Below are 19,280 nucleotides of genomic sequence, written 5' to 3'. Positions count from 1 at the left end.
GTGAGTACAGAATCATTCAGCTAAGGTAAAAAAGTTGCAAAGGCACTATATCACTTAACAGCAAATGCTTTTGAAAGCTGAGGTTTGTAGTAGGTGGAAAATTATTCTAGGAAGAGTGGCCCTACTTTAGTCCTCTTTCTAGAATTTAGTTTTCTTTTCCCATTAATTAATTTTCAGATTAATTGGATTATTTTAGCACTGATGGCAATAATGAAAAATAAAGGAAAAAAAATCTGTCTTGTCTTTAATGAGATCTAGAGTTTGATTCTGATTTTTCCTCCTTTTAATATAGCTATTTTGTTTAGTAGTCAAATTATTATGTTACAAAGTTATTGTAGTCAACTATAATATTTGTAGGAAAATTAAACAACTGCAAACATTGAAGCCAAATTTTAGAGGTGTGCATTGTATTCAAAGTCTGTCTTCTCCATGCTCTTATGTGGACCTAAAAAGAAATAAAAATAAGCTTCAGCTTAATATCAGTGAAAAGGTTCATTTAAATACATTTCTCTTGTAAAATTTGTCATTGCCTTAATGGCTGAAAGACAAATTTTCGGCAAGTAATCTGGGGTAATCTGCATCCCCCTTTGCTGGAGTAAATGATTATGGGAGGGACAGAAGTCAACCCCATCCCACAGCAGAGGGTGGGCACCAACACTGGCATGAGTGACCCATCAGATGTACCATCAATTCCTCCTCCTTTTGAGGAGCAGTTGGCCAGTCCATTTCTTTGTAAGCAGAAGTAATGTTCCTCATTTTGTTATTTTTCTGAGGAAAAAGTGAACAATTAACTATGCACTATATTTGCTAACACTTTCAAACCCAGTTTTTCCTCCATTTTTTTCATGTTTTTTTTATTATCCAGCTTAATTTTCAGCCTGTTTTTCACTCTGTTTGTCGATGAATATGTGTTGAGAATTTGCTTGTTAACAACATTCAGCTTGTGTTGCTTAGAAATCCCAAAAGTAGAGGTGTCAAAATTGTTAGTTCAAAAATTAAAGCTTTTAATTTTTAGGCACTTCATTTAAATTTGTTTGAAGATTATTTTTTCCTTTCCAAAATACTTCCTGCTCTCACAAGTGGAAAACTTTTCCTATGAGCAGATGCTTTTTATTAGCAGGCTGTGTTTTGAGTTGTACTGAAGTGTGTGGATCATGCAGAAGTGGAGAGACTGAGGGTTTGATCAGACTGTCCTGTTTCCTTCTGTGTTTACATCAATTACAGAATGAAAACATGAGTCATGTTATCAGCTAGCATCTACAGATTTTCAGATAGAGTCAAAATTAGCTATAACAGAACCTTGTGTGAGTCTGTATGGAATCCAGAGCCATTCACATATGCGGTAATTAATGTTTTCAGAGCAATTAAATATGTCATTTGCCTCCAGTATTTGCTGAAAACAAATAAAAATCAGAATCTGAAAAAGCACAGCAGAATATTTTAGTTGCTACTGAACATTTGCCAATAGAAAATATGGTTATGGGGATGCAAAATTTACTAACAATCATATTAGAATTACCTTTGAAAATAGGCATACAGCTTTTCAGAACTCCTCTTTTTATTTTTATTTTTTCCTCTCCTTTGAAGGACTGTTAAGTATTTAAAAAAATTTGTAGGCCTTTTGTAGAAAATCTTGAGAAAGTGCAGAAAACTACATGTTCAGCATCGATGACTCCAGTTAACATTTGTGGTGTCTCTCATGCACATAATCATACTTAGCATTGACAATGAGTTATATTTATTTTCCATGTTGGAAAACCATAAAAGACAAGAAACAGCACTTCATGATTTTGTTCTGTGGTATGTGATTATTGAGATGTCACAGGAGCCAAATCAGATTTCCGAGTGACGATATTTTTGTAAGATAAATTTCCCTGAGATGTTCAAGCAAATTGTGTATCTCTTGCTAAAGCATCCAGTGAGTGTTGTATGAGTTCCTTCCCATCTGAGTAGCAAAACAGCAGATGAGTAATTCCAGAAGGAGTTAAAACTAACAAATCAAGTCTCAAATGATGTAGGAGTCTTTCTTGTCTTCCTGTATCAGCTGTGCTGATCTGCATTCAGAATTTGTCCTTTACTGCTAAGAGGAATTACATGTTGAAGTGTCATGGAATATGAAGATGTGAAGGAAGAAACCACAGTCTGTTGTTCTTTTAAGTATATGTGATAAGAAAAAAAAAAATTGAATAGGGCCACTGAACAAGTCAAGTCTGCATAAATGTTGTTCAGAAGCCCAAGCTGTGGTACAGTGTTGATGCAGTTTTTTAGCATGTGTAAGATTGCACACAACCATAATTACCATGTTTATAACAGAAGTTCTACCTTCTACTTTGAAAAGTAGATAGCTGCATTATTTTGAACCTAATTAAGCAATCAGGATGCCTTTTTAGTATCCAAATGTTTTACTACCAGGAAAATCAGAAAAAGAACCTGAAGCTTGTAACAACATGAAGATATAGTTGGCCTGTTTGCACTGTATCTTAAGATTTGGGTTTTTTTAAATTTGATTTTATTTTAAAATTTTTATTAAAACTTCTGTAATGTACATTTAAAACAATGTGAGCAGAACTAACTTTTCGAAATGTTCAATTCCCACGTGAGAAATTCTGCTGTGGTTACTTTTTCCAGTTCTAGTTATCTGGGTTATATGTGCTTTAAATGAAATTAAGCAGAAGAATTTCCATTTGGTTTCTGCTTCAGGTAACCCTAGAGAAGCATGAGGATGCTTTGCCTTTTTCTACTTACCATCAGTTCTTAATGTGCATCATAGCTTGATATTTGGTCTGGGCATCAATATGCTGACAAGCCTATTATTAATGGCATTAGGAGTGCTAAATACACCCGATGTTTGTGAAGATAATGGGACTCTCTCCATTTTGAAAATACTTAACATTAGAAGAGCTTTAAAGGCTGCAGTCACCTTATTAAGGAAGGAGTTCAGGAATGGCCTTTGGTCATTCTCAGCAGGCTTCCTTGCATTTAAGAGTGAAAAGAGAGATGATAATGTTGTGCCTGGACTTGTCCATGTAGAGTTTAGGGTACCCTGGGGTTTTTGCATCTAACTGTAAAACAAGCTATAACATGCTTATCCCTGATTTTCCTGTTTTTCTTTCAACCATTTCAGGGCCCTGCAGGAGTCATTAAATCAAAACTTCATGCTGATTGTCACCCATCGAGAAGTCCAGCGGGAGTACAACCTCAACTTCTTAGGAAGCAGTACCATTCAGGAGGTGAGTGCTGTTTCACAGCTGAAGAATAAATGTAGCTCATTATAGCTAATGCCAGCTCTGTTAAAGGAGGTTTGCATAGTCTTGATGGATAGGCCTATATTTTATTAGTCTTTTTAATTTTATTTAACTGGATCATCAAGATTTGCTGTGATTTGATTAAAGAATTCAGTTAGAAAAAGGTGTTCTAATAAATTATACAGAAAGGATGTTTCTTTTTGTATTGCATTAGCAAAACACACAAACAGCATGTATTGAGTTATTCTAATTGCATTTTACTTGAAGCCCCTTGAAGCTTCCTGTGTCTTCCCTTCTTTTAACCAACTCCATCTCCATATTTTAGGCACCTCAACCATTGTGCTGGTTGCTGTTGGAGTGCTGTAATTCTTACTGGCCTGGTAGCCAAATGGTTTTATGTGTGATGGACATTGCTGCCGTTCTGTGGAATGGCCAGCAAGGGGTGATATTGGAGAGAACTTCAGCAGAATTAAGTCCTAAAGGATCAAATATCTCTGATGTGACTCTGGACTCTCTGAATGCAGAATTAGCAGTCCCTTGCATATTTTTAAAACTCCTATCCAAGCCCAAAGGTTGTTGTCTAGTGCTCCATGGTTGATCTAATGTAGATGTTGTGGATGTTATTTTCCATATAACCCACTGCCTTCTGGAAACTTGACAAACAACATAGAAATGTGAATCTTCAGAATTCACATTACAAAATATTAAGATTGAATGTTTGCTTTTCAAATTAAATGTATGTTTGCTATTATTGGTCTGCCACTTCTCTCAATCTTTTAAGCTTGAACAGATTTTTTTTTTAAGTTTTTTGTGTCACATGCTGACATGGTAGACAGATTTAATTTAAGTTCTCTAATATTATCTACGGGAGTATTATCTCATACAACAGTGAAAAATTATTACTAACTGTTTTCATTGTGAATCCTGTTATTCTTAAGATCTAAATTCTGATCTTTCCCCCATATGAAAGCCTTATTTCTACTTGTTATGTTTAGATCTACTGTAGTAAGTTGTGTTTTGCTTTTTGTGATAATACAGATAAACAAACATACTTGAATAGGTTTGACTTTTGAGGGGCTGAGCTTTGACTCTCTAGAATTATAAAGAATTTGAACACTTATGGAAATAAATGATCCAAATACGTGGTTTTAATTTTAAAATAGTGAGATTCTAAAAGAAAACACATACATATGTATTGTCTGTTTGGTTTTTATCAGTGCTGTATCATTTACTTCTTTGCTGATGGGTCTTAGCTGGCTTAAAGGAAGCAAAAAGCTGTGACAGGGGGATCTAGGCTGCCTTTCCATGCACTGAAGTTTTCTTGTTTGTTGGTAATGGCAAGTTACAGGTTGCCATATGAAATCAACATAATTTAAAAATTAATTATGATTTTTCCCTTAAAAAAAACAAAATAAAAACCATACCGCCACATAACCAGCATGAGCAGAAAACCTTTCTTTGCCTTTCCTGTATCTGCATGTCACACCCAAGAGAATGTCTAAAATTGTGAAAACCAATTCAAAACTAAAATGAACCGAGCTCTCTGCCCTTGTGCAGCTGGTGCTGAACAGGTGAATGTTTCTGTCTGTGCAAAGGCTCCTGGAAATCCCTGGGGATTTCACTGAGGTAAAAGGGTTGGTGAACATTTGTCTAATTATAGAAAACAAGCTCTGTTTTGAATGTTAACTCCCTAATGGCTTCTTAATTTAATTTTTTTTCTTTTAGCATAGAGTAATCATTGTAACAAATCTAGGCAGTCCTTGTGGTTCGGAGGAATTGTTGGTATCGTTCCTCGTCTCCTTTGTCTCTGTCCTCTCCTGGTACTGTTAGATTTTTTTTTTTTTTTTCTCTTCACTCTCTTGTTCACACTTTAACAAATTAATAGTTTACTTTCCTCCTGGTGTATTTTTGTAATGGTGGAGAAGCTCAGTGATGCAGTTGCCAACCACAAGAGGGCAGGAAGGACTATTCAATTATTACCTAAAAATGCCGCTCAGTGTTTTCAAATTAGCTTCTGGTATATTAACAAAAAGGACTATAATGGCCAAGTTATTGTTTGATTTACAGATAATTGGCATATTGCAGGGAGGAGACTTAATTTCACCCTTTTAAATTAAACAGGGAGATTTAAAAAGACATAAAATATTCATTAATGTTCAGTGATTATAAAGCAGTGGCATATATTTATTCTACCTTTATTACTGTTTCGATGGGAAAATACAGCAAATATTTCAGAAATCGACTTGGCCATACTGACAAGTTGAAATGTTTAAGCAGTGTTAATGCAATCTACTCACATGCCATATCCTATGCAGAAAGATTCAAAATGACTACATCAATTATTAAAAGAAATATTTAAGATTCTAGAAATGTTCTACTTCTTGCCACAGTTGGGTGCAACTGTCTCTCAAGGGCTACTGGTTCAGTGTGGTGTTGTTATTAGTATTGTGAATTTTAAGGCATAGATATTTTTTCCAAGGGTCTCAAAAACCCCCCAAACTCATGCCAAAAACTCAATCCCACTGCCCTTTCAGAAGGCAGAAATGTTTGCAATGCATTAAATTCAAAATCCAGTGTGCTCACAACTGTGCTTTTCTAAACTACTATTGCTGCAGTTCTCTGTTTTTCTTTTATTGTTTAGAATGCATTTTTAATAGTAAATTATATTTGGATTAATTTTTTTTTTTAAAGAAATCATGATGTTTAACGGGGAAACCATGTGACAAAAAATTATCTGAGAGAAAGCTGATGCTATAGTGCTTATGTCTGCTTCCAAAATTTATTACATATAATTTTAATAGTTGGATTTTGGATGGTACTTGAAAATGCTTTTTTTTTCTTTTTTTTTTTTTTTAAACATTCTTCATCAAAATAGCTAACTCTTTACATTTTGAGATCTGATTGCTCATCTTAAAAAATATAGGTTACATTCAGCTATATTGTTTTGTGATCATGAACTTTTACAGTATCTTTGGAAATGAAATAAAAAATTAAATGGAACTTGTCAAAAATTCTGTATATTCGATTTTATTTTTTTCAGTTGGGTAGGGGAGTAGATAAGTTGGAAAGTTATAATAACACGATAGTCTAAATTGCAAATTAATCTGTGTCACAGGTTTCTGACATCCGTTTGTTCTTGTAAAATTGCAGTATTAAATTAATTCTGGGCAGATACTTCTTCTGGAAAATATCATGGTTACTTTTTTCCATGATCTGCATTTTAAATTGGAAATTGGTAGGGTTTGTGCCAGTTAGGAGACTGAATACATGTAAATGAATACATTTCCAGTGTATTAGATGGTTAAATAAAGACAATTTGACAAATTGAGCTCCTAATACAAGGCTAAAGGGAGTTTTCTGTCTGAATACTTGTTCCTTATTCTACTAAGATAATTTATAGAGGTTGTTTGAAATTGGAGATTTTTTTTTAACTTTAGGTTTGAGAGGCTCTGTGCTAAATTAGTACAAGGCATTGCCACACTCAAGATAATTTATTTTCTGCCTATTCTTATCAACTTGTTCTCATTTAGAAATGAACATTTCTATTACTTTTCATTTTTGGAAGTTGTAGTGTCATTATTTAACAGAAATGCAGGAAAGCCTTTTTCAGAAGGGGGAATATTTAAATGTGTGTTAAAAGCAAGTTTGTGTTCTGATGCTGGAGCAGACAAACTAATTTGTGAAAAACTTAATGGACTTGAGTTCCTGTCACAATAATGTGCTCTACACTTTTTGTTTTAATCAGTGACACAGAAAAAAATAATCAAACATTTTTAGCAAACTGGATTGTTCCATTAAAAACAAGGACTTTGCATTTGTCTATTTTATTCTTTTGATACAGACTTTGAAGCCTTTTTGGGATTCCTGTGTGCAGGATTGCAAAAATATCCAGTGTACACAAGCTGTGGCTGCTAAAGGGTGGATGAGTTAAATATGCAGAACCCACAGTCCCCTTACAGACTGGTGATCTTATTTTGTAACTGCTGGAAATTCCAGTTGACAATACTATGTAGAGCACCTTCTAGGCACTGGAATTCTTGGTAAAACATAAAATCTGTGCAAACAATGCAGAGAAGATGGGTCTCTAAATACTGCTCTACTCTTTATTCTGTTCCTTTAGCCAATAACTTAAGCAGAGGCTGCCTGCTCAGCATCCCTGTCACCTGTGCTAGGTAATATATTTGCTCTCTGTTCCCTGCAGACTCCCTGGCTAAGGTGGAATATGGAAAGCAATGTATCCAATAGCCCTCCAGGCAGGAGGAGGAGGAACTATTTGTGCACACAACTGCCTGGGCTGCGATAAACTGTAAATTCTGTGTTGACACACCCTAGTCAAATCCTTTGTGATTAATTTCTTTAAACTTTTTTCAGGAGTGGGTGAATGTTAAACAAGATGCAAAATCACCATTATGAACTTGCAGGCAGAAGCATCATTTAAAAGGCCTAAATAAATGTAATATATAAATATAGATAAGCTGAGCTGAATTACCTGCAGCAGGCAGAAAAATAATCAGGCTGAAGGTCTTGTACCTTTTTCAGATCTGTTTTTTGGTGTGTGAACAAAATATTTTCAAGACAGTTGTTGCTGATTGAGATCATTCAAAGTAAAAGTCAGATACCAACATGGAGACATGAAATGCATATATAAATAATGTTACTCTTTATAATGCTGTAGCTAAATAATTGCAATAAAATACATTCACCAGAAATAGACATACCCAAATATGGTACATATATTAATAGTTTCAGAAACAGTTGTTTTGTGTTTTGACATTTTGTACTTGCTTTAAAAATGTTGAAAACTACTGTTGTAGTAAAAATCAGTAACTAGCACATTTTGAATTTAATAGGAGGTGCACAAACGTTCTATTGTTCAGATACTCCTAGTATCAGACAAGCTATTAAAATACATTACTGTCCTCATTGTACTCCAGAGCCGTATGTTTTTGTGAAATTTGAGCATTTTGTTTGCTTTTTAAAGAAATCTGTCGTCTTAAAATTATATTCAATTTATAGCAAGTCATAAATAGCAGTATACATAATTTAAACATCAGTGTGATAGCCTCAGTGTCCTGCAGTGGTGAATGAGGACCTGCTAGCAAGGCAGGCTTTGACTTTTTCAGTGAGGAGAGAAAAATCTATTTTTAAAAAGCTAAATCAACTTTTTGATTTGTTTTTTTGCCTTTGTATGATAGAAAACCAGCACATTCCTAAAGTAAAATGTATTTGCTGAAAGAAATCCTTGATAAACTTCTTGTAAATGATTATGTGTTGGGAATTATATGAAAAGGAAGTTCCTTGGGAAATAAAGAGAAAATACCTTTTAGGTACCTGTTCAACAGTGATAACTTTATTAGGCACTTAAAATATCTTAATAGCTGACTGAAGAGATCTGTTTCGAAGATATCCCATTGAAAAATACATATAACTATTTTTCTTTTCTGCAACAGAAACAGCAGTAAGAGATAAAGAAGGGGCACTACTTCTCACTTAATTATGAAACTTAATGTATTCCTGACAGAATATGTTTCGTAACCTGTGATTTGATTTTAGTGGGTTTGGACGTGCATATCATTAAAGAAACGATCTTCAGTTATTAAAAACCAGTAAACATGGACATTTTTATATGCAAGAAAAGGCAGAGAGTAAATAATTGCACTGGTGACCAATACTGTAATAATCCTGTTTTACAATATGCACTTGACAGGTTGTAATAGTGCTAATTGAAGAGACTAATTCACACTTGCTTCATTCTATTCAAAGGCAAAATCAGCAGCTTGTTTTGCTTTTGACCAGATGGTCCTGATGAACACCTACTGTGCACTTTAAGTGCTTTACTAGAATTACAAAGGCTGGGGGCTGCATCCGACTCAAAATGATTTGAGAAGAGAAAAAAACCTCACTGCTCAATGGATTTGGTGCAACTAAATTAATTCTAGTGGACCCATTACACATTGAGCCCCCTTTTCAAAGTGCTGAGCCTCCTCGTTTGTTCTGTAGCAATGAGAAAGTGAAAGGCAGATTACTGCAAACAGAAATAAAAAAAAAGTGCTGTGAAAAGGAGAAAAGAGGCCTTGAAGCCTTTTCATATCATTTGGGTTTTTCAAGTGCGTTATTTTTGGGGAGGGTGGATGTATGAAAAGCCAATTGGAGTTTTTTTTGTTTTAAAGTGCGCTATTTAAGTACTATGAATATAAAAGCAAGAGCAACAGTTGACTGAGTTTACTGTGGTAAAGCTTTGTGTCCAAGGATGAATCAAATTCATTATAGTCAATGCTTTGTATTTTCATATGAATGTAGGGTTAGTTTCACAAGACTGTGTCTGTTTAGGATAATTATAATTTAATATTTTCCTTTCATAAAGTTATCACTGTAGTTTATCTAAAATATGCTGAAAGCAAGGTTTTTTCCTTGCATAAATTTATAAGCACCCAGAGAGTTTAAAACTCCAAAGGAAGCTGTTTGATTTGCAAGCAAAGGCAGGCAGGTTCCAATAGCACAGATTATTATAACTAATTAGAAGTCACACATCTGCTAAGGTTCAGTTTGTCAGTACTCAGTTTGGTGTGTGTGTTTATATCTCTTTTTCCTTTCTCTCCTTCTCTGTATTCCCCTCCATCTCTAAGTGTAAGTTGGGCTGGAGAGAAACTCTCAAAGGATAAGGATCAATTTATTTGAATTTGAAAATAATGAGGAGTCATTGTTATAATTTTGGTTATGGGTTTGGCTCTGTAAATGCTCAGTCATGTGAGTTGTCCTTATTTTAGAAGTAATCATGTTGAATTGAATGGCTTTGCTCATGTAATTTAAGGATGCTAAGGATTTTGGGGATCAAGACCTAATTTAAAACCTTGAATTTTTTAAAAACTGCAATTAAAACTATCGCTTGCTATTCTGATTTTGAATATTTGCTGTGTTTTACTTTCGGGTTGGTGAATTTTTATGCAAGGCTTCTATCATAATGCTAGCTATTAAAAAGGTGTTAGCATGAAATGACAAGAAAACCTAAGCAGCTTTATGAACATATTAAACAGCTCTGTCCCCAGCTCCTGTGCTATTTAGAGTGGGAAAACAGCACTCTGCAGCTAAATAGCACAGTGCTGTTATCTGTGTGAATTATATTTAGTTGAATAACAAATGAAAAATTCAAGTTAGCATTTTTTTTTGCAATTAAAAAAAATTAATTTACAGCTTGTAAATTAAAGTGGTTTAGAACGTGGTTTAACCTTTCTATCCTGTGTTAACTATAATATGATCACTTCTATCATTGCATGATATACACTTATATTAAAAAAACACATTCGTTGAATTGCTGATTTGTTTTCAAGCAATGAAATTTGTATTTGTGCAAATTATAGTAGGCACAGTGTTCTCTCATGTTTTCTCATCAAACAACCCAATTATACTTATAAATAGTGAGGTGCTAATGAACTGTTGTTCGGGAAAAGTTGATTTTTTTTTTTAACTTGGGTAAGAAAGGAAACACTTCACAATTTTAGAGTGCTTGCTTGGTGAGAAAATATTTGAAAATATTTTACTTATGTAAATCATGTTGGTGCTATCACTTTTAAATACACAACAGAAGCTAATCTAAAATCCCCATCAGTTCATATGGAGAGTAACTACATGCTTGACATTGTAAATTGCTCACTTAATTGGGAACTGAGGATTTACTTATGTTCATTAAGTTACAGAAGTTGTTTCCTAAGAGCTAATATTTGAGCTTGAAGTTTATCACTGCATTCACTGAATAGAAAGAGGTAATTTTTTGGATGATTGTGGTGATAAGGATATTTAAAGTAGTGGTTGTGGAGTTACAACAGCAAAATGGTCAAAAGTATCTTGAAGCAGCAGTGTAATGATAGTGCTGCACTACATTCTTTGTAATTACTATGCAAAGAAAACACTCAGTTGCTGTTCCAACTATGAATTAATAATGTGTGTCCCATCCTTAAATCTTAGTGACACAGGCACCATCTCTGTGGTAAACCAGTTTTTTAGGGTTTTTCAGTTACGTTCCTATATCTGTGTAAAACATGAATTTAAAAAGTTATCCTTTTGGTTTTGTGGGCATAAATTGGAGAGCCTTGCACTCATTTAAAGGATAAAATGGCCTCATAATCACCCGCAAGAAATCCCTGTTACTGTTTTTAAAAAGGGTTATAGCAGCTCTCGGCAAATATTTGCAATAAGTGGCAAAATTTATGCCTTGCTTTGTGGTAGTTGCGTGACCAGACAGTGGGGCATAGGATTGTTTTAAGGTTTTTACAGCTGCAGGGAAAAAGCATCTGTTCCTAGAAAAGCCTTCATTGTTTAATTTTGACACTGACTTTTCCATGCTGCTTGTACCAGTCTCTGGATTAGGTGCCACTAAAATGAAATTTGTTTTAAGTTGCTCCCAAATGCAGCTGTCACTATACACAGCCTTGTAGCTTAGGCAAAGGAGACATAATCAAAACAAGCATTTTTGTACAAGGTCATTTGGTAGACTGGGAAAGCTCAGAGCAGGAATTTTGACAATATTGTATCTTATGAGTAGCTTGGCTATTAGCTTTTGTGTTTGTTTAATAATTCTGGTGTTCACGAGTGTATATGACTGTCTCAGAAATAATGAAAGGATTTTTTAAACTGCACTGCTTTTCTTTACATATACTTTATATTGAATTTATTTTGATTGAGCAGTTTCTGTGGTATTCACTTACATACATCCCATGTATGTTTATTTGTATCTCTGTATCTCTACAGTGAAATGGAGTGATTTACAGAAAGCAGGGAAAATTGACATTTTTGAAAGGGCTTCCATTTCTTTCCTTCAAAGTTTCCAGTGAATTGAAAATGAGAGAGCACTTCATTTTATGTATCCCAGAGTTGTGTTAATTTCTACCCAGCTGGTCTCAACTGATTGATACAAAGCCAAATTTGTGGCTGCCTGCATTACAAAGTCTGTAATTTGCTAATGAATTATGATAATAATCTTTCATCACACATGAAAGATTTAGATAAACAATTTACTAACTATATAGTTTGATCACAATTTTTGGGTTTGTACCAAGCCTCAAATCTACTTTTATTTTTCCCTGCTTAGATTAGCAGACCAAAGTGAGCTTACTTGTACCTTGTTTTGAAAGCAGTGGTGCTGGAAGTTACACAGGGATGATGGTGGACAGTGGAAATGACACAAACTTGCAGTGTAAATATCCACATTTAAGTATAGACAAATCAAACTGCCCAGTTTCCAACTAGAGGAGCATCACAGTAAGCATGGCACAAGAAATTATTTGAGACTGCATCCACTGTTGTGGGGACATAGAAATAAATAAAAATAGGGTACAGATATTTCTCAAGTTCAACCTCCTTTGGGTATGGTGAAGGCAAACTAATTAAAACACAGCTGGATAAAGCCATAGGGACAAACTAGGCTTAAAAAGAATGGAAAGGAAAATCAAACTTTCCAGAAGAGGAGCTGCTGCCACAAGATCTGCCAACTTGAGGGAAATTTGGGGTTACCTGCGTCTCAGATCAGCAGAGTTGGTTTTGAACACTGCAAGGACCCTCTGAGGACAATGTTCACAAAACATAAGCACACCATAAGTGTCTTATTTTATGAAGTCTGCCCATTTTTGATCAGGTCATCCATCTTCTGACCAAAGATTAATTCCCAGCTCTGTAGAGCTTGCTCCTGCACAGGAAGAAGGAGGTGAGCTCTGTGTTCGGTGCCCTCTCCTGTTCCGCATGATCAACAGAGCTTGCAAAAAAAAAAGAAAAAAAAAAAAAAGAAAAGAAAATCAAATTATCATTTTCCTGCTTCTCTTGAGCTCTGTAGGATGGGTTTAAGTAGGCAATGTTTCGATGTCCACCCTAAGAAAACAATCAACCAAACAAAAAACCCCAGCACGTATGTCCACTGTTGCCATTTTTATGTGGGTGGCATAAAATTGGCTTCAGAGGTTTCTGGCTTGATGTGCTTCTCCTCAGACCATGAGTGACCCAAGCCAGCTGGTTTGTCACCCCAAAATCACACGTGTATGACTGCCCCAAACAAAATCACACTGAGATACCAGTCAAAGTATTGTTTGACTGGTACAAATATTTAAAAAAATGAAGAAAGAGGTAGTACAGATAAAGTAGGACAATCAGCAGTATCAAGAAAAAGCCATTCAGAGTTGAGCCTGGTTATTTGTCACCATTAAAAGATTAGGAAAAGAGCTTTGGGATGGGTGCTGCCTGAAAAGGGGGTTCAACTATGACCAAAGAGTTTTTGTTGTTGCTTTATTGTGTCGTTTGTTCTTATCATATTTAGGGAACTAGAACTTTATGAACAAAGGTGTGTTCATGAATCACATCTTACTGCATCAGGTTAAAAAGAAAAAGGCTTCGGTTTGGTTAGAAGGCAGTATTTATTTTGATTAAACTTTCTGATTAATGGAAAGTGCAGAAAAGTGGGGAGGGAGGTGTGAACAATAGAGATTTGGTGTACCAGGACCTTAACTCTCAGCACTGCTTTGTCCCTAGGAAGGTGATCGTATCTAGAAGCTGTTACCTGCTATGGCTAATGCCTGGTAGTTGTCTTGGAAATTATGATGTAATTTGGAAGTACAGACTAGCTGAGGACCTTCACAATGTTGGAAAGAGGAGTAGAAAGAACAAGGATTTTTTTGCTATTTTTCTGCAATTTCTGTATAAGGAAGAGATATCTTCCTACAAATGTGTGCTAATAAATTTGCAGTAAGTCTGTCTGTCTATCTGGTATCACATGGCAAAACTGTGCATACCTTACTCCCAATAACCCAAGGGCTGACTTAATTTCAGTTAATTTCAGCATCAGGGCACCCCAAATATCTCTGCAGTTTCTTTTAGGAGAAACAGAAAGGTTTTAGATTGGTATTATTTCACTCATTTTTGATGGCAAGTTACATTTTACTGAACTCAGCAACTGTAACACAGTGACTCTTATTTTAGAAACATTGTGAGCTGTTTTTGTGCCCCTTTTTTCATTTCTCTGTAATTGTAAGCTGAATTTCAGTTCAACATCTCCCCTCTAAGTCTTGCATAAACTTCTGTTTGCACTTACTCACAAAGTTCCTCTTTTAAGACAAGAAGGACTTATTCCTGAATAATTCAAAAGTGAGGAGTGTAAGAAGTGCTTGGATTAATCTGTGGAGGGTTTTGTGTGTTGACAGTTTCACCTATAACTAACAGTCTCTTTCACCCACTCTACTTAAAAGGTCTTGGCTCTTTTTTATTCTTTGCATTGACCTTGGGCTGGCAGAGAAAAGACCAGACTGCAGCTGAGAGCTCTGACCACAGGGCAGCCTAGGCCAGGACTAAGGCAAACAAAATGCAGAAGTTCTGACATTCACAAAAAGCAGCAACAGAAGAGTGGAAGAGGACACTTTTTTTGTGGTACAAAGCAATACAGTGAAACTTCTCACCCTGACACAGAAAGATGGTGTAAACTTCCAAGTCAGGCAGGTCCACATTAATTTTTCAAGGATGGCTGTTGGGAGGCCAGTGGAAAATATGTAAGTTCTCTAGATCATTCTGTGAGGTTTGGAGTGAGCTGAAAGTTTCTATTTTGATGAACTAAGAGCAACAGACTGAGATGGAACTTGAATTGCTGTGGAGATGCCTTTGCTCTCCTCCTAAGTTGCAGGTCACTGCTGTGGCTGCATTAGCACAGAGGACAGTGCAATAAGAGGTCTGCAGAGAAAACTTCTTTATGGGAAAGATCTCTGATATTTATCTATGTTGGCATTTTAACAATTACCATTTCTAGCTGGTCCTGTGGATTGAATGTTACTTATTAATTGAAATCTCAAAACTGTGCATCTTCTCTTTTACTTTGGTCTTAGTAGTAATTGGTTTCCCTGCTCAGACTGTTTCATCCTCCAGCTAAAGTGTGCAGTGAGTTGGACAGGTGGGAGGTTTAAGATCAGGGGTGTGTGTTTGAAGTGAAACACCAATGTAATTTCATTTTACAAGGGCTGGATCTACATCAGTCCTTTGGTGCAAATCAGTATTTTCAAATCCTGCAGCATTGGGAAGCTTTTGTTGTAGCAGGAAAAGTGTCATTAAAAAAATAATTTTGTAAACAGAGGTAGAATAATTCTTCTTGAATAAGAAGAAATAAATGGAAGATTGAGTGGAAAGTGCATGTGCTGGGTGTTTTCAACTCACTGCAGAGTAGCCATGCAAAGAGTTACCATGAGCAGTAAAACAAGCTTTTTAAATACCTAAAAAGAAACAGTTTTCCCCTTAGAGAACTACATTAACATCATGTTTGGTAATTTTCTTTCTTAAGATCAATTTGAAGTGAGGAACAATAAAACTTGGAGATTAAATGTTTATTCTGCAGCCTGAGTGCAAACTGTTTGAAGTAGAGGATGATTTTAGCATAGTCTGAAATAAGCCTCTGTTGTCTCAAGACATTGGTATCAGATGGGAACTGAAAATCAATTTCAGTTCTCATTTTGTGTCTTTTGCCTTGTGTCAGTTTTTAGGTCAGATCTAGGATCACTCAGATATGACTTACAAAATCTGACAGTCACCCAACAGAATTTTTAACTCTATAGGTCCTTTTGCTTGTTAAGTAAACAGTGTCTTTTCTCTTATTATTTTCATATTTTAAAGTTTTTTTTCCTTCTGTTTCTCTAATTTTTTTTTTGTTGTTCACATACATGTTTTCTTAGTACTTCTTTCTCATTTCTGCCTTTCACCTTCTATTTTATTGACTTTTGCAGGTTTTAATGAAAACAGTTTAGGAATTACTTAAATTCTACTTGTTTAAATGAAATATCAATATCTGGCCTGACTTTCCTAAATACTATTTTATCCTTACAATGCAATACTGAAAAAAAATACTGTAAGTCAGAAACTTTTAAAGTATTGTTCTTTTTATGCTTTTTTTTACAGAATGCTTGTGTGTTGAATTATATTTGAAAGCTGTTCTTGTGTGTCAGTATAGTGCATGTTAATATTTCAGAGACTGAATTTTCACTAATTATTATATGAATATGAAATGGAAATTCTTTCTGTCAACTAAATTTTTGTTGCTGGTGTTAATTGTCATGGTTAAAAATATTACACCTTCTTTGGATTTAGACAGGACTTATTTTTACATTTTTGATGTCATTTTGTTGGTATATAATTTATACACTGAATTTGCATAACTATGAGTATCCTTGTGATTCAGAGGGGAAGCTGTTAGTATGGATCTGTCAAATAGTTGTTTTATTAATTTATTCTCAGGGAAAAACCAGAGAGTAGCTGAATATGTAAATGAACAGCTTGTGATGCTATAACTTGTCAAATAACCATTGATGCAGTATAGCTGAGCAAACTGTTTCAGTGTGTGCATATACAGTAGGTATTTCTCTCCAAATTAATATTTGCATTTGAAATATGAGTGTAGTGCAAATACCTGAGAAGTATATAACAATTAATAATATTTTGTGCTTGATGTTTGCATATTATGTGCTCTGTATTTTAATTCTGAGTGTTATCTGCTTTGTTAATAATTTTGAATTAGTCTTCCAAATATATTGATTTAAAGGGATTTATTACTTAATTATTAAGGTTTGATAGGCATTTATGTCCTTGAATCTGGTTGGGTTGTGTCAGTAGTTTATTGGCATTTCTTGAGGTTGCCATTTTGATTTCACAGACTTTATTGATTTCATATGGCAAATTGTTACCTTTATTACATTAATGAGTAAGTAAAAAAAGCTGGTGTGTTCTTCAAGGTTTTAGTGTCCCCTCAGGGATTTCTTTCTGTGATGACTTTCTTCTTCAACCAAGAGGACTTTGGATCCATCATTTGGCTTTGGATGGTTCCACAGACACACACTAAGAAAAAAAAAAAAGAAGTTTCTCAGACTCTCTAAAAGCTCTTTCTCAATTCCTTACATTCTTTTGTTCTCCCATTTGTGAATCATTGCCAGCTTACTGTAATGTAGTTAGAATAAGATGAAAAAAAGTCTGTTTTGCACTTTCTTCTTTGACTGCTTGGCAATTTTAGTGTAGTATTAGGAATTGCTAGAAAGTAATACCTTGATACATTAGAAATTACTAGGAAGTTTAGTGTTCATATCATAAATAGAAACATTCTCACAATATTAATTTCTCTATGCATGCTATCCATGTTCTTCCAGTGTTAAAATTACAGCTTGTTGGGTTTTTGTTGTTAGTTCCTTTTCCAGTGTAGCAATAAATACCACTTTTCTAGAACAGATGTAAGAATACTCTACCCTATCATGAGGCTCATGGTATTTTGGAGGAGCTCAGTGTTGGGCAGTGGTTCTGTGCTCTCAGCGAGTGGAGTGAGGGGTTTGGAGCAGTGTTGATGCAAAACAGATACAGCTTTATTCCCAAAATGCACCTTTTTTCATCATTTAACATAAAAAATGAAGACCTTGTAGCATCATAATTCAAAGGCCAATGCTGCCTCAGAAATAGGATGTAATTCCCACAAAACTGTTGTTCTCTGGAACAACATGTCCTGCCCTCCTTGTAGAGGTGTTCCCAGAGCTTGGGGTGGGAGAGGGAGGAGGAGAGGATGAGCTGTTCTCAGCAACCCTTTGCTCTTAGACTCCTCTTTTGGATCCTAGCTGGGAGTCAAAGTCATTTTACAGCTGCATTTAACTCCCTGTCATCCTGTTCCCCTTTGCCTCCCCGGTGCTGCTTTGAAGGCAACCCCTGGGGTCAGCAGGAGCTGAGCCACTGCTCAGAGAGGGAGCCTGGGAAGCAGTGCAGAAGCAGGAGCCAGGCAGACCTGTCAATGGCTTTTTTTTTCCCCACCCTGAGTGTTAATTGTGGTCACAAGAGTTAAGTGTTGCTGTAAAATTAACATCTTGGCATTATGTATTTATTTTCCACCATGTAGCTTCAATGTCAAGTTTACCCAGCAGACAAGTCAAAACAAGATCATTTTTTTTTCTAACTGCTGCTCTGGCAAGTCTCAGCCTGGGATCTCAGAAAATCACAGTGTTCCTTCTAGTTAGCTGCTAATAGGAAACAATAAAGATTTAGGGTTCAGAATTTAATTGGCACTGATGCTGATGCAGGAAGAACAAACTGCACGTGGTTTACTCTTCTGAAGCTTTATTGATTCTTTTTTGAAAGGAAAGCTCTGATGAAAGTAAAAAGAGGCATTTAATTTGCAAGTATTTCTACACAGTTTTTATTCTGAAATGTGCTTTTCTATCCTCCTCTATCCCTGCTCAGCAATAATGCCTTACGATCTTCTGAATCTGAGACAGATACTGAAAAACAGAAGCATAGGGTTGTAATTTCTATTGTTCATCTTGGTCATTTGGATGGCATTGCAGTTTTCTTACAGGTTAATTTTTTGTCTTTCCCAAGGTTAATGTCTTATATGCAGTTGTAAGCATTTTTAAGATAATGTGACTTTAGCATATCCTCAAAATCTCCATCCCAGATTCTCGTCTTTTAATGACCATTTTCCAAGGATCAGATCTGGAATATCAGTCTCAAAGAGGTGGTGGTAAAACCAGAAGCTTTCTGTTTTTCTGACATTGCCTGTATACCAAAATCTAGAAACAGAATTTTTTTTTCATCACTTACACAACAGAACTTTGGAATTTCAGTGTGTAACTGAGGGTTTTTCTTCAGGATTAGATTGGTTCCATGCTTTCAGAGTCTACAGCAAGCTCAGAGTTGTGTGGCAGAGCTAACTGCAGATGTCTTTGAATGACTTCCTGCTTCCACAGTTTCCTTGCAAATCATGTCAGAATCCTTGGGTTATCATTACTGCCAAAGCCACATAGTAGAACTTCCATTTAATAGCTGATCTCTGACTTATTTCCCTTCCTATCTCATCTCTCCATTTTCTCCATAGCTTTGGTGATGGATTACATCCATTTCTCCTGATCTGGAATTACAATTTAAGATGCCTGGCATTGTGACACCATGACCAGCAGCTCTTAGCTTTTTGTTGGCTTCCTGCCATCTCTGCCATTTGTTTTCCTGCTGCTTTTCAGGAATTCATTTTCATAAGATATCTGCAGTCAAACCTTT

General features: G+C 35.4%; 1 protein-coding gene across 2 annotated transcripts in view; it reads left to right on the top strand.

Moving 5' to 3' along the window:
* FAF1 (Fas associated factor 1) overlaps nt 1-19,280 on the top strand; it is a 147,440-nt gene that overhangs the window by 42,940 nt on the left and 85,220 nt on the right. For both annotated transcript variants that reach the window (XM_056498111.1, XM_056498112.1), the window contains exon 7: nt 3,125-3,230. In XM_056498111.1, coding sequence (XP_056354086.1) covers nt 3,125-3,230 — 106 coding nt within the window. The remainder of the gene's footprint in view (nt 1-3,124; nt 3,231-19,280) is intronic.

This window comes from Oenanthe melanoleuca, chromosome 8 (genome assembly GCF_029582105.1).
Source record: "Oenanthe melanoleuca isolate GR-GAL-2019-014 chromosome 8, OMel1.0, whole genome shotgun sequence".
NCBI classification, from domain to species: domain Eukaryota; kingdom Metazoa; phylum Chordata; class Aves; order Passeriformes; family Muscicapidae; genus Oenanthe; species Oenanthe melanoleuca.
This window is presented reverse-complemented; position numbering and strand designations above follow the sequence as displayed.